The sequence below is a fragment of the Plectrocnemia conspersa genome, unplaced genomic scaffold, assembly GCF_051122295.1.
Source record: "Plectrocnemia conspersa isolate PC_06_02 unplaced genomic scaffold, ASM5112229v1 ptg000010l, whole genome shotgun sequence".
Taxonomy (NCBI): Eukaryota; Metazoa; Arthropoda; class Insecta; order Trichoptera; family Polycentropodidae; genus Plectrocnemia; species Plectrocnemia conspersa.
Window position 1 is genome coordinate 31,397,704 of NW_028277174.1, and position 13,766 is coordinate 31,411,469.

Genomic DNA, 13,766 nt, shown 5'->3' on the forward strand with positions numbered 1-13,766 from the left:
TCGGCAAAGCGGTTTTAATTTATATATAAAAATAGTTTTGAGTTACATACATAAAAAGTAATAAATTGACATGGTTTGCGATTTAAATATATTCATTCAACATCTTAAAATTCGCCATATGGCAAAAATGATATTCACCAAGGGTCATAGTGTTTAAATATAAATATTGAATAATACATTTTTGTAACCATTTTAATGAAAAAAATCAGTGTAAAAGAATGATTGGTCAGTACAAAAAGATAATTGGGTGAGTTGAGAATTTTTGTAGTAAAATTTATGATGTAATTTTTGAATTTCCCCAGAAGTAATCAAATATAATAAAATTTTGAAATAAAACAAATATGTGTGAAAAACTCATTTTATTATTAAAATATCAATTTCTTGTTTACGCAGTAATAAATTTATACAAATCTATAACAAATAACCATGTAAACCAAAATTATTAAGATAAAATTATTATAAATTTATGCGAAAAGTTTTTTCAGTTGTATACCTAAGCGGGACGGAAGCACAGACCGATTTACGTCAGCAATTGATGCCATTCAATCCTAGTTACGACCGTGTCAAAAATTCCAACGACAGACACTCAGGATGCGATGATACAAAATCATTATATAAAACTACCCAATTTTTTCAACTTAAAAAATAAAAATAATGACAATACAAACTAAAGATACAATAAATAAAAGCACACTCACCTTTCACACTGATAATTAAGACAAATAGTTTTTGATACTTGGAAATTAAATAACAGTTTTTCTTTTCCCTTTACGTCTAAAATAAACACAAAAGTGATATTTTTTTAAATTAAAGAAAATATTCACATATAAATTTAAGTTTCACGAACCAATAGTTTTTTTTTTTATATAATCAATAAAAAAAAGACAATGCTTTCAAAATAATTTAGAACACATCACTAATCGGTTTTTGAAACCTCTCGGATCCAATAAGCTCATTTCGCTAACTCCTATATAATTTACAAATAAAATTAACTATCGCTAGTTATATGTTTTATAGCTTTGTTCCGTTTTCCAAATTTGAAAATTCAATCAAATTTACTCTTCTAATAATAAAACATTATAATCTATATTAGTTTCACATTCGTTATTTAAAAAAAGCTTTATAAAACTATTTATTTAAAAAAAAATGAAAGATAGTATATATATATATTCATATGTATATATGTTTTACAATACTAATTAAAAGTTTCATTATTTAGTTAAACATATAATAATTACTATTATATATAGTTTCTTATTGCTCTCTATTTGTATATGTAGTAATAATCAACGAAATGTTTTAGATAATGTATTAGGGTATTGTCACATTATCCATTTCTTGCTTTATATTAATCGTATCTGTGGTGTTAGTGCCGCTGTTGTTGCTCGCCATAGTCATCAAGTTCTGCGGTATAGTGATATGAACCGGCACCGAGGAAGTGCTCGTCGACACCTATAAACCAAGTTAAAGTTGATAAATAACAATACAACGCAAAATCGAAGCACATTTATACAAAATAAAATAAAAAGCCAAGAATATTGACTAATTAACATTCCACAGAACAACTAAAAGGCAAAATAAATTAAATGAAATAAAAATGTCTAACAGCGATCAATATCACGATGCTTACCATCAGCATCATCTTTGGTTTACAATCACGAACCTGCAAAAACAATGAACGTATACACCGATGTTTTTTTTTAAGGAAACTGGTCAAGTTAACAGAACTGAAAAAATTAACATTGAATATGAAACGTTTTTTGTGAGTAATAATTTATTGTATAAAAAAAACAACAACATTCAATACATTTAACACTTGTGTTTAGAATAAGTCTTTTTTAATATATTTACAACAATTAGGAAGAACGGACTCTAAACTAAACACAATTAAAATATCTCCTAGATAGTCCGACACCAATCAAATTGGAGCTTTGGTTTATCATAAAAATAATTTTATAAACGATAAAATTTTCACTCAATCTATATGTTACTCTATTATATAATTAAGGATGCTGGAATTAGTTTTAAAATCAGTTCAGCGTACACTTTTAACAATCATGAAAAAACATTTTAAATCGGTAAAAATCATTGAGCATAAATAAAATAGTTGGTTTTGGCACTAACTTAATTATCACTATCGAGTTAGTCATAGCGAAATCAATCGTTTACAACAGATAACATTTTCCCATTACGTACATGTATAGTAATTTCTGGTTGGATAGCAGGAAGCGCAGAAGTGGAAGCTCCTTGTCTGTTACCGTCGTTCCTTACGGCAGCCGAGGTTTCAGGAAATGTCACCTGTTGCTGTTGTTGCTTTTGTTGTTGGAACTGAGCGACCATCTCTTCGCGAGCTCTTCTGGAGGCATGAGCTCGGGTGTGCTTACGCAAGTGATCTTTTCGGTAAAAACCTATAGAAAGATAAATTTGTTAGTTTGTTTTTTTGCCTAATAAAGCTTAAAATTTAGAGCTGCTGAAAATAAGTAACTTTTGATGCCAATTTTACAGATGACGCCAAAGTGCGTCGACGGCCTATAACGTGTTAATAAAACAAAAGGTGGTCAAATATACCTTTAAAAAATAATAATTTGCCATTATCAAATATTTTGAGATCAATAAGGAGAAATAAATTAAATTATATTTACCTTTACCGCACTCTGGACAAATCTCCGTCTTCTCGCCCGAATGAATTACAAAATGTAAGTTTAAATGCTCTTTCCGTTTAAAACCCTTCAGGCAAATGGAACAAACAAACGGTCGGTCAGGATTATGTCCCAATTTATGTCTTTCGAGATGTTCTCTACGTTTCAACCTAAGAAAAAACAATAAAACTGTTAATTCGTCCTTCTTTATTTAGTAATTACATAATCAATTATTTAACAAACCCCGCTCCGCATATTCCACATATATATCTTCTCTCTATCTTGTGCCCGCTCAGATGATGTTCTAGAAGCTCTTTTTTGGGATATGCCATATGACATTCCGGACAGCAGTATAGCAAGCTGCCGTCGAGCGCAGTGGCGATCACAACTTGACCGGGTTTGGGTTTTTTCGGCTTGGGTGGCTTCTTTTTGTACTTTTTCTTTTTCTTCGCCTTGACCGGTGTATCTGTAAAACGAGAAAAGCAAACAGTCAAACGGAGCTACATAGATAAAATAGAAAAACGTATTCAAAACTCACCGGATTCGTTTTCTTCTCCTTGCTGGGATTGCTCCTTATCTTTGGACGCATCATCCTGAGCCTCCGTGCTACCTTCTCCTTCGCTTTTCGAATTACTAGCCTCATTGTTGAATCTATATCGATGAGATAACAGTAGTGATTATTACGTCAATAAATTAATAGAACAAACTAAATCAGAAATCATACCTCAAAAATTGATGTAATTGTGCCCCTCCGGGGATATGACATAAATACTCGGCTATATCTGCGTTTGGCGATGTAACCGTCCATTGCTGTCCTCCTACTTCCACTTCCTGATGGAAATAAGTGATTTAATTTAAAAACATGACAATCGCACGCAAATTAGGTCGTTAACTAGCCCGTCCCGTTTTATTATTAAAACAAAGTGCTAGACAACGAGCCGATTGAATTTCACTCCTAGATCGTCGATAGAAACATTCGACCATTCAGATCGAGCGCTAAGCACACGTAATTCAGTGAAATTATGCAGGTTCCTAGCCGTCTTCCAGAGTTTGCGAAATTGCAAATTAAAAAGAAAAACGGTATAGTTTAATTGAAAACCTGTAAAACTATATTTTTATGCTATATGAATCGATCTAATATAATAAATAGATTTGTGCTCACCTCGATCTTCATCAGCTCGTCACCGTTGATGTTCTCCTGCTTGATTCTGAACGTGGGGTTGTTGTTGTTAGATTTTTTAGCGTCGTCCGCATTGTTCAACGGTTGACTGGGCATCATGCTTATTTGCACGGTCTGCTGTTGGTGTTGGCCGTCCGAGTCCTGCGACTTGTTGCCGCCGGACAACAAATGTTCAGTTCCGGCGGGCATGTGCGCTGTCAACATCTGCATGTCTTGAGGTTGAATGGCGGCGACCACCTGCAGACCTGCAACATCGACGTAACTATTGTCGGCTCTGTTGTCGACGTATACTATTTGCTGAATCGTCGAACGCAAATCACCTTCGGGCAACGAACCGCCCCCCACCAACTGCACCCCCTGTTCGCCGTCCTGCTGAGCGTAGGCCACTGTCAGGACGGTTCCTGTAGAGAGAGCGGAATTAACGTGAGTTAAGACGCCGCCATCGAAACTTGACAACGGAATAAATAATTTTACCAATTTCACCTTGCGGAAAAGTTTGGAGAGGTATGTGTGCCATTTGGTATTTCGGCTGATGCATGCTGACTTGGGACGTCAGCGCCGACACGTTCGGGTTCATGACTTGAATTTGCAGCGTCTGTTGAGGGTCACCTGCGAACAAGTTATAAATTTTTATAAGTTTTCCATCGTAAAATTGCTAATTTGGCCAGTGAGGACAAACAAGTTTTAGATACATTGTCGATATTAAATTGTAAGATATTTTGACAGTCAAAAGTTTAAATCCAAAATTTCACGAATCTGCCCTTATTCTAACCATTAAAAATATTGTTACCCATTTAAAGAATATACTATTTTCCAGGGCTGTGGAGTCAGAGGAGTCGAATCAACAACATCCGACTCCATTTTATAATTTTCTTCAACACATTGAGTGCGTCGAAAAGCGATTATTTTCCGCGCTTAACACATTGTTGTCGGGTGATTTCGCGTATTGTTTCAAGCCTGGCGCGGGCCATTTTTTAGCAGCGGCGGAATTTTTCGGAAACGAAGAATTTCCGCGTTTTTTTTCGGAAACTCGCCATAACTTTTATACTATACAATATAAAATTATGAAATTTTAAACACAGACTTACTATAAACAGTACTATCAAATGAAGAAGAAACATGGAGGTTGACAGTTTTATATTCATTGGAAACTTGCGTTTATTTTGCACATAAAAGTACTATAATAATGTATGTAATAAAAAATCAAATTAAACACTAAATAAAACTAAAATATGTCACAATTTGTTTTTATGAATAGTTTTTCAACGTATGATATCTCTAAAAACACGTACCTCTGTGTAGAGGTATGTCAAAAGGTACATAGCCACACTTTTGGTCCAATCATCAATAATCAGATAAATTATCCACACAAAATTCATCGTCAGATTTATTTACATTTCGGGGTTTAAAACTATTTTTTAGAGACAACCGAACGACCGAACATTTACGCGTAACTGTAATGATGTATTTTTTTTTATAACATGTCACAGATGTCGCAATGACTGTTGCTTGTTATCTACCCCAGGTCAAATTTCATTGGAATTTGTTTTGTTTTCTCACTCCCGACCATCCCTTCTTTTACATCAGGTATTAAGTCTTGAATAGAATTGAACATAATCGAAGATATTTGGGATAACAGGATTTTTTTATAGTTCGTTATTTAACTTTTTGTACGGTATAAAAATTCAATATCAAAATTAGTACAATACATTTGGTGGAACTGTAATAAATGCGACGACGAATAAAATAATGTCTTTATTAAATATCAAAGCAGTGACATCTAGCTGCTGACAGCAAAAAAAAATGCAGTTCAAATTACACGGATAAACACGTGAGCCGACTTCTAGCAACAGACTACAAAAAACGGATTTTTACGGGTCCCGCAATCCAGCAGCAGTTCCGCAAAAACGGAAAAATTCGTGTCCCGACAACAATGTGTTAAAATAATCAAATCTGATTTAAAAACTTCTATAAACAATCGCGGATAGAAAAGATGATTTAGTTTTATTAAAGATTTAAGATTAGATTTAGTCAACCTAGCAAAATAAAACCAATAAAACAAGATTTTTTCCCTTGCGAGTATAATTATTAAATTTGTTATTTTATTAACGTATATTATGTGTATTTTTTAAAATCCATTAATTTTTTTTATAATTTGAAAGTTGTTGACATTATTTTTATTGCTAACTGGTAAAAAATAATATTATTTAAATCGAAGTTGGAGTCGGCTCGAAGTCGGTAAAATTTAAAATGACTCCACAAAAATTAAATATTTTTCAAACAATTATAGGTTTTTCCAATTCTCGCCACTACCGACTTATCATAAAAGTATATGGAGCGCGCGAGTAAATCCTCATCTTTGTATAGCAGAATGATTTTTATGATTTACACTGAATGATGGACAGATGTTCAAACTTTTATAAAATGAAACAAATCTTTCGATATAAATTGAAATGTTCATTATCTTTTATGAAGTATCAAGATAAGTTTATGTATAAAAAACTCATACTTAATTTATTAAAAACAGCACTGCGCATGAATGCAAAAGGGTTAAATATTGAGCTGAATAATAATTTAGAGAAAGTTCGTAACACTTACGGCAGACGTATAACAATATAATCAATGTCTCTGCATGGCTTTTTTTTTAATGAAATAAGAATTGAGTTTTTTGAACATAAACATATCGTTTTACTTCATCACTCTTTAATATGTATACGGTAAAACCTCGATAGAACATCCTGTTAATGTTGGAAATGTTTAAATGCAAGTGTTGCCGTCATAATGCCATTCTGCTCGTAGGCTTTAACTTTATACCTACATACAAAAAGTGTATTTTCGGAAAAAATGTTGGTTTATTTTAACACATTGTTGTCGGGTGATTTCGCGCATTGTTTCAAGCCTGGCGCGGGCCATTTTTTAGCAGCCGCGGAATTTTTCGGAAACGAAGAATTTCCGCGTTTTTTTTCGGAAACTCGCCATAACTTTTATACTATACAATATAAAATTATGAAATTTTAAACATAGACTTACCATAAACAGTACTATCAAATGAAGAAGAAACATGGAGGTTGACAGTTTTATATTCACTGGAAACTTGCGTTTATTTTGCACATAAAAGTACTATAAAAATGTATGTAATAAAAAATCGAATTAAACACTAAATAAAACTAAAATATGGCACAATCTGTTTTTATGAATAGTTTTTCAACGTATGATATCTCTAAAAACACGTACCTCTGTGTAGAGGTATGTCAAAAGATACATAGCTACACTTTTGGCCCAATTATCAATAATCAGATAAATTATCCACACAAAATTCATCGTCAGATTTATTTTTATCGGGTGAAAACATTTCGGGGTGTAAAACTATTTTTTAGACAACCGAACGACCGAACATTTACGCGTAACTGTAATGATGTCTTTTTTTTTTATAACAAGTCACAGATGTCGCAATGACTGTTGCTTGTTATCTACCCCAGGTCAAGTTTCATTGGAATTTGTTTTGTTTTCTCACTCCCGACCATCCCTTCTTTTACATCAGGTAGAAAGTAATTCCTCGAAGTATCTTGAATAGAATTGAACATAATAGAAGATATTTGGGATAACAGGAATTGTTTATAGTTCGTTATTTAATTTTTTGTACGGAATAAAAATTCAATATCAAAATTAGTACAATACATTTGGTGGAAATGTAATAAATGCGACGACGAATAAAATAATGTCTTTACTAAATATCAAAGCAGTGATATCTAGCTGCTGACAACAAAAAAAAATGCAGTTCAAATTACACGGATAAACACGTGAGCCGACTTCTAGCAACAGACTACAAAAAACGGATTTTTACGGGTCCCGCAATCCAGCAGCAGTTCCGCAAAAACGGAAAAATCCGTGTCCCGACAACAATGTGTTAATTTGATAGAAAATTTTTCTGTGAAATAAAGTTTTCATACCTACCTCATCATTGTTTAAAACTTTCACTGCAACTGATATTTTTGTGCGCAATTTCGAAATTTATTAATATGTGGGGGGCACTTATTCATCAGGCATATACGGCAAGATGACAAGAGTGAGTGAGAGATAATGGCGTGCACCCTCATCACTTAACACGCAAGCGAGCGAAAGGGAATGTATCTCACCGTACGCGCCTCTTATTTTTATTATATATTTTTAGAAATAATATAGTTCAATAAGTTCAAGTGATTTACAACCTTAAATTATACTAAATAACCATATTATTAGGCTCAAATGAGTACTGGCGATTTTCTTGATGACATCTATAGATGCCATCCGCGGTGAAAGTGTTAAAAATCGCATAATCTTTTCAATACATTTATGGAGACTTCACTGACTTTGTATTGTGCTATTTATTTTCTTAATAATAAACCACATTCTAAAAACCTAGGTTTTTACATAATGGACACCCTCTCGCTCACATCAGTATGTTATATTGAGGTTTTACTATATTGCACAATTGACAAATTATTTTATTAAATTTGGTGATACTTTTTTAAAAACAATCCCTTGAAAGAAAGCTAGATATAGCCTTGTTTACAAGTTTCGCAATAATATGTTCTCTTTGTACTTTTGCGGTTCTGGTCCTTAAATTCTGATATGTTTGAATATATTCTAAATAAAATAGACGGAATATTTAAAAAAAAATCTGGAATGAAAAGCCCATAACCAAAAGGCATATTCGGAACATAAATAATTACCATATTAAGGATTAGGTTAGGTATTTCTAATTGTACTAAAGCTTATTTAAAATATACATATAGTCATCATCTTCACAACATTGAGACATCCTTCTGAAACCCACTAATATTAATATAACGGTAAAACCATTGAAACGTAAATATAGTCCAAATAATTGTACATTCGACGAGCATTTCTAGGAAGACCATTTTGTTAAACCGTTATAGATTTGAAATATTTGTTGAGCGTTCAAGGTAAATCGTAAACCATCTGCGCCTAGACGTCGCTCGTCGTGGCATGCATAGATCTGCGGTGAAAATGTTACAGCTTCAGGAGTAAAATTTGTAGTCCGTACCTGGCTTAGCCCCGGGGACCGTGATGGGCAGCGTGATGAGCTGCTGTTGCTGGGAGGGATGAGGCAGCGCCTGGAAGCCCGCTCCCCCGTCCACGGGGCGCAGATAGTGTACTCCTCCCTCGCCGCCGGAGAGCACGCCGACCACCTGGCCCATCTGCTGGGCCCCCGGGCCGCTCATCTTGGCCGAGGCGAAGTGGTGCACGGCGGTGCCGGGGGCCGCGCCGGCGAACTGCGCGAAGTTCGCGAAGTTCATGCCGGCGACCTGGAAGCGAAGACATGACGATGAGCGATCGGGCTTATGACGTTCGGACGCGACGACGGCCGATGGGAGAAGAGCGCGCGCGGAACCTCCCCCTACCGCTGCCGCTCCCGCCGCTCCCGATAGCCCTCTCCCTCTCCTGCGGTACTGCGATACTGCGATACTGCGATACCGCGGAGGGGCGGCGGAGGGGCTGACCGCGGAGGTCGCAGTGGCGCCCGCTTTCTCCGGCCCGCCGACGTCACCGCGACGTCAAACGCGGGCCGAGGGGGCGACGACCCGAAACTGAAAAACCGCCATCGGGACGCTTCCCGGGCGCACCCCCACCTAGCGGGACCTCCCCTCCACGCGGGCGCCCCCCGCCCTCGGAGCGCGGTGGGGCGCGCCGGGTTCGCCCGCCGGACGCGCGGCAGTCGCGAGGGGGGCGAAGGCTCGGTAGGGCGCCGTCGTACCTGTGTTACGATCCTTGTCGCTCGAAACCCGCCCGACGTCCGCGCGCCGCCGCCGAAACGTCAGCGACTGGCGGCCATGTTTTTTTCGCTAGAGCGGAAATATGGCGTCGGAAAGGTGCATGCACCGAACGCCGAACGCCGACCGCCGACCGCCGACTTTCGCTATTGTCGCGTCGCCGCTTTCGATTCAACCGTTCGATTTGACCCAAATTCTCGCTTCTCGCTTCTCGCTTCTCGCTTCTCACGCGCGCGAGAGAGAGGCGATTTCTACGCCGCTGCTGCGGGACTTATGACTATGTTTGATGATTTTTGTTTCAGTCTACCTGTCTACCTGTGCGCGACAGTTTTCTTAAAAATACCAAATTGTTTCCTTTTCCGTTATAATAATTTATTTTATAATTTTCATTAAACGAATAGTTTCATTTATGAAACAAACTATTTATTTAAATGCACATAATTTTAAATTAATTTCCTGTTATATAATATATGCAACTGCACAGCGGGGTTCAGCATCTTCGATAGAAAGATAGCGCTCTTTCCGATTCGCTGCAGTATCTTCTTATTCATTGTCATCATCATAGCCCTACAGATTATTTTCCAACTCCGTAACCGTAACGTCTCAGACTAGTAACTCTGAGGTTGCAAGTTCGAGCCCCGACAGCGGCACTCGAATTTTTATTTATAAAATAAAATGCACCAATCTATTGGTTATAAATTATATTACACATAATGATCTATAATTATTAATATAAATATCACCGATTCCCAGACTGAAAAGTCTGGCGGTTAATACTTACTTGTATTAATTATATCCGATTGATTCACTCAGTTGCTACAGATTTACCCCATTGTAACGCATTGGGCTTACGTCTGTCAGATTACAACGGAGGATTTAATAAAAAAATAAATACTGGGCACTGAGTGCCACTCTTTGACGCCAAGCATTCCAACATCTTTTAGTATATCGTCTTATCAATAAGCTTATAAATATGAGTCACTTCGCGAGTCTTTTACAAACAGATGAGACATTGTATTTTAATACACTTGACACCAGGCTCCCAACGCGACTCGTAGAGCTCAACAACCCAATTAGGCTTGATAACAAAGCCTATAATCAATGCGGGATGATTTCAATTATCAGTATTAATTCTATATCTATCTTCATGCATGCGTCATTTCTAAGGTTCTAGATGCTCAATCGACCACGCTTCTACTCCGTGCAGAAGGACGAAGAAAATGAGTTTGCAGCCCCGTCTTCGTATCGAGTGTATCCCAAAAAGATGTATTTTACCATAGATTAAACTTGATCCTAATTCCCAATTCGCACGAATTCATAAAACTATTTGTTAAAGAAAAGTCATGGAGTGAATGCAATAGACTTTCAAATAGCATAAACAACAAAAAGAAATTACTAAGTAGACTGCTTGTCAGTTATAGTCTAGAATTTCAAACAGTAAATTTAAGAGACTACAAGTAATTCAGTATAAGTGTGTTGAGATTACAGAGTAAATATTATTCAGAAAGGTAAAATACACCATAAGAGTTATGTCATAGGCAAACCATTTATATATACGAAAGATTAAAAAACCTAGGTAATTATAATACCTATCATTTCTCATTTTACAAAAATCACACATTTGACTAACAAAATCCGATACGTACAAAAAGCATGCGAGAGAGTTGTAAATATAAATATTTATTTTTACTCCTTTATTTCATAATCTATTGACAATAAGTGGTTTTTGTAGCTATTTTTTCTCCTTCCATTGGTTAATAAGAACAAGGAAACATAAATATAAGCGTGAAGAAGTGACACTTATTTATCTAATGCCGGTTTAATTAAAAATGAGTAGCTTCTATCTTAGTTCTAGTTATTGAAAGAGTAATGAAAACATTGTTAGTTTAAGGTTTTTGACAAATTTTTCTCCACTTTTAAAACAATTTTACAATCTGGTAGATTATCATTAGTTGATCTATTATTTTAGAAAATTTTCATGTCAGAACAGATGATCCCGTTCATGCTAAGATTTTTATATACTCAAAACCACAGATAAACCCAAGTCTGCATAAAACTAATGCAATTTTTCTCTGTTAAGAAATATGCCTTTTTTCCCAACAAGAAACAAGCTTTTTAAACTCTCTTTGGATAACTTTTATGGAGTACTATTTATCCATCCACTTTTCTCTTTTAACTTTGTTAAGAGACTGAAATGTTTTCTTCTATTGAGTTGGTGCTTAATCAAGCGAATAAGAAGGATTAAAGGTACTAATTCCCATTACAGATCTGCCACAACTTATATTGGTAAACTAGTGGAATGTCGTCTTGTATTATTTTGTTGAAGTAAGGGTAAGGTTGCCAGGCATCCCAATGTTGCCCACGGTCCTTACGTCCCGAAGGAACCTTTCGGGACAGCCTCTTTTCCAATGGTAAGAGATAGTAGAGGTTATAATGTATCTCAAAATTTATTTTCAACCAAATGATTACAGTGAAAGAAATTGTTAAAAAGGAAACATTGAAAAATTCATCTAGTTAAATCGAAAAAAATAACACCGGCAAGGAAGGAATTTGTGTCTTAAAAAATGGAATCTGTATTTCCAGAACAGTATTTTGACATATTTAAAATATTTTATTATGTTTCTAATTCCTGGACACAGTGGAAATGTAGAAAATATCTTTTCACTGATGGAGCTATAGTGGTCTGATGAAAGAAATCGTCTCGACACCAAAACTATTGAAGGAATTCTTGAGTGCTACGTAAATTTTGATTCTTGATAGCTGTAGTGAAATGTACGATTTTTTTGTGAATAATAAAACATTAATGAAAAATGACAGATACAATAAAAAATATAAGTAATTCTTTTTCGTGTATTTAATTATCATCCCTGCAACCAAATCATCAAATTTAACAATATCTATATACCTACATGTATATCAAAATACGTTTTTAGATAATGTATGAAAAGAATGGTACAATCAGTAGTGTAGTCCTAAATAAAAAAGGTACCAGTGCGCTACGACCACTTGCGACCGATGGTATTTTAAACAATATGGCACGCTCCAGCTCGAAAAAGAAGTACCAGTACGATTTAAATTTTAATGTGCCGGTTTGGATGTCAAACAAATCTGGCAACCCTAAATATGGGTCAAGTCTACGGCTTTTCTCATTGCTGTCTATTAATCTTTACCTGGAGTAGTATTTGCCGTTCATTGCTCTTAAAAGATAATCTTCAAAATTATACTCATAGAATTATAATATATCAAAATCTTTACTGTCGCCTCCATTTCTTTTAATGTTGTTTTTTTATCAAATTAAAAGTAAGGTACCTTAATCAGAATCTCATCGACTTTTCTGGAAATGATGCCCACTTCATTATAGCCCTGCTAAACAGTCATACGTCTATTATTATTCACTAGTTTTATAGCACTGTGGCTGCAATGTTTGGTCGACCGCTATGCTCGTTTTTTTAAAGACACGTCCTACCTTTTTCAAATCAGTCGATACAAAATACTTGAGTTGATTCTGCATGATTCCTATAAATAGCGTGCAAACGCTGCATGACTTGTGAAATATCAATTTTCTCTTTCCATAAAACAAAATAATAATTGTAAATTATCTGCGAATTTCAAGGCTTCAAAATTATCACTACTTTACAGAAGTATATTCAACAAATGATGATAACTAAATCATCAATATCTAATTGACAGTAAGCATATCAAGATTTGCTCACATACTCTTTTATAAGAATCAAATTCCTAGAACGTTATAATCATTCTTCGTACATACATAAATATAAAGTGAGAATGTGAGATAGCAAATAATAGTTTTAGTTTAAATGAATACTGACATTATTTACAGTGCAGAATAAAATATTTGCATATGTATGTATGACCGACATATATATTTTATAAACTTTAAGAATGCGTTTTTCTTTGTTAAGATTTAGAAAAATGTTTTCAGCTTTGATTGAATTTATACAAAGGCTTTCCACTGCTTACTTTAATAAAACATATTGATGAAATTATAACTACCATCTCAAATTAATTATATACAAATATCTATAGAAATTAATTTCCATCAATTTTCAAATTAAAATCAAATTATTATTTTCTTAGTTTCACAGATGTCACTATAAATAATTTGGTGCAAATATTAGCTAAAGTCGGTAAATGATATTTTACATTTTAGAT

General features: G+C 35.0%; 1 protein-coding gene across 8 annotated transcripts; it reads right to left on the reverse strand.

Moving 5' to 3' along the window:
* Nucleotides 1-344: 344 nt before the first annotated feature.
* Nucleotides 345-9,898, reverse strand: LOC148231386 (uncharacterized). Of its 8 annotated transcripts, none has more exons than XM_088195232.1 (11): nt 9,578-9,881; nt 8,867-9,128; nt 4,303-4,428; nt 4,140-4,220; nt 3,802-4,064; nt 3,364-3,470; nt 3,178-3,290; nt 2,883-3,105; nt 2,643-2,809; nt 2,197-2,408; nt 345-1,452 (listed from the first exon to the last, which is right to left on the reverse strand). In XM_088195232.1, exons 2-11 carry the CDS (start codon nt 9,117-9,119, stop codon nt 1,312-1,314), a joined length of 1,686 nt encoding a protein of 561 aa, XP_088051358.1. In that variant the 5' UTR covers nt 9,120-9,128; nt 9,578-9,881; the 3' UTR covers nt 345-1,311. The 8 variants fall into 8 exon arrangements, with proteins under 8 accessions (XP_088051358.1, XP_088051356.1, XP_088051359.1 ...); XM_088195230.1 differs by having other exon boundaries at nt 4,294-4,428; nt 9,578-9,871; XM_088195233.1 differs by having other exon boundaries at nt 9,225-9,646.
* Between the last annotated feature and the right edge of the window lie 3,868 nt (nt 9,899-13,766).

What these genes read in the sequence shown, in the direction of transcription:
- LOC148231386 (XM_088195225.1), bottom strand. Translation starts at nt 9,119, where the DNA reads ATGAACTTCGCGAACTTCGCGCAGTTCGCCGGCGCGGCCCCCGGCACC. An exon ending in TGTGGAATATGCGGAGCGGG is followed by an intron (nt 2,810 to 2,882) that starts GTTTGTTAAATA and finishes GTTTTTTCTTAG; the next exon opens with GTTGAAACGTAGAGAACATC. An exon ending in AACCAGAAATTACTATACAT is followed by an intron (nt 1,453 to 2,196) that starts GTACGTAATGGG and finishes CTTGGTTTATAG; the next exon opens with GTGTCGACGAGCACTTCCTC.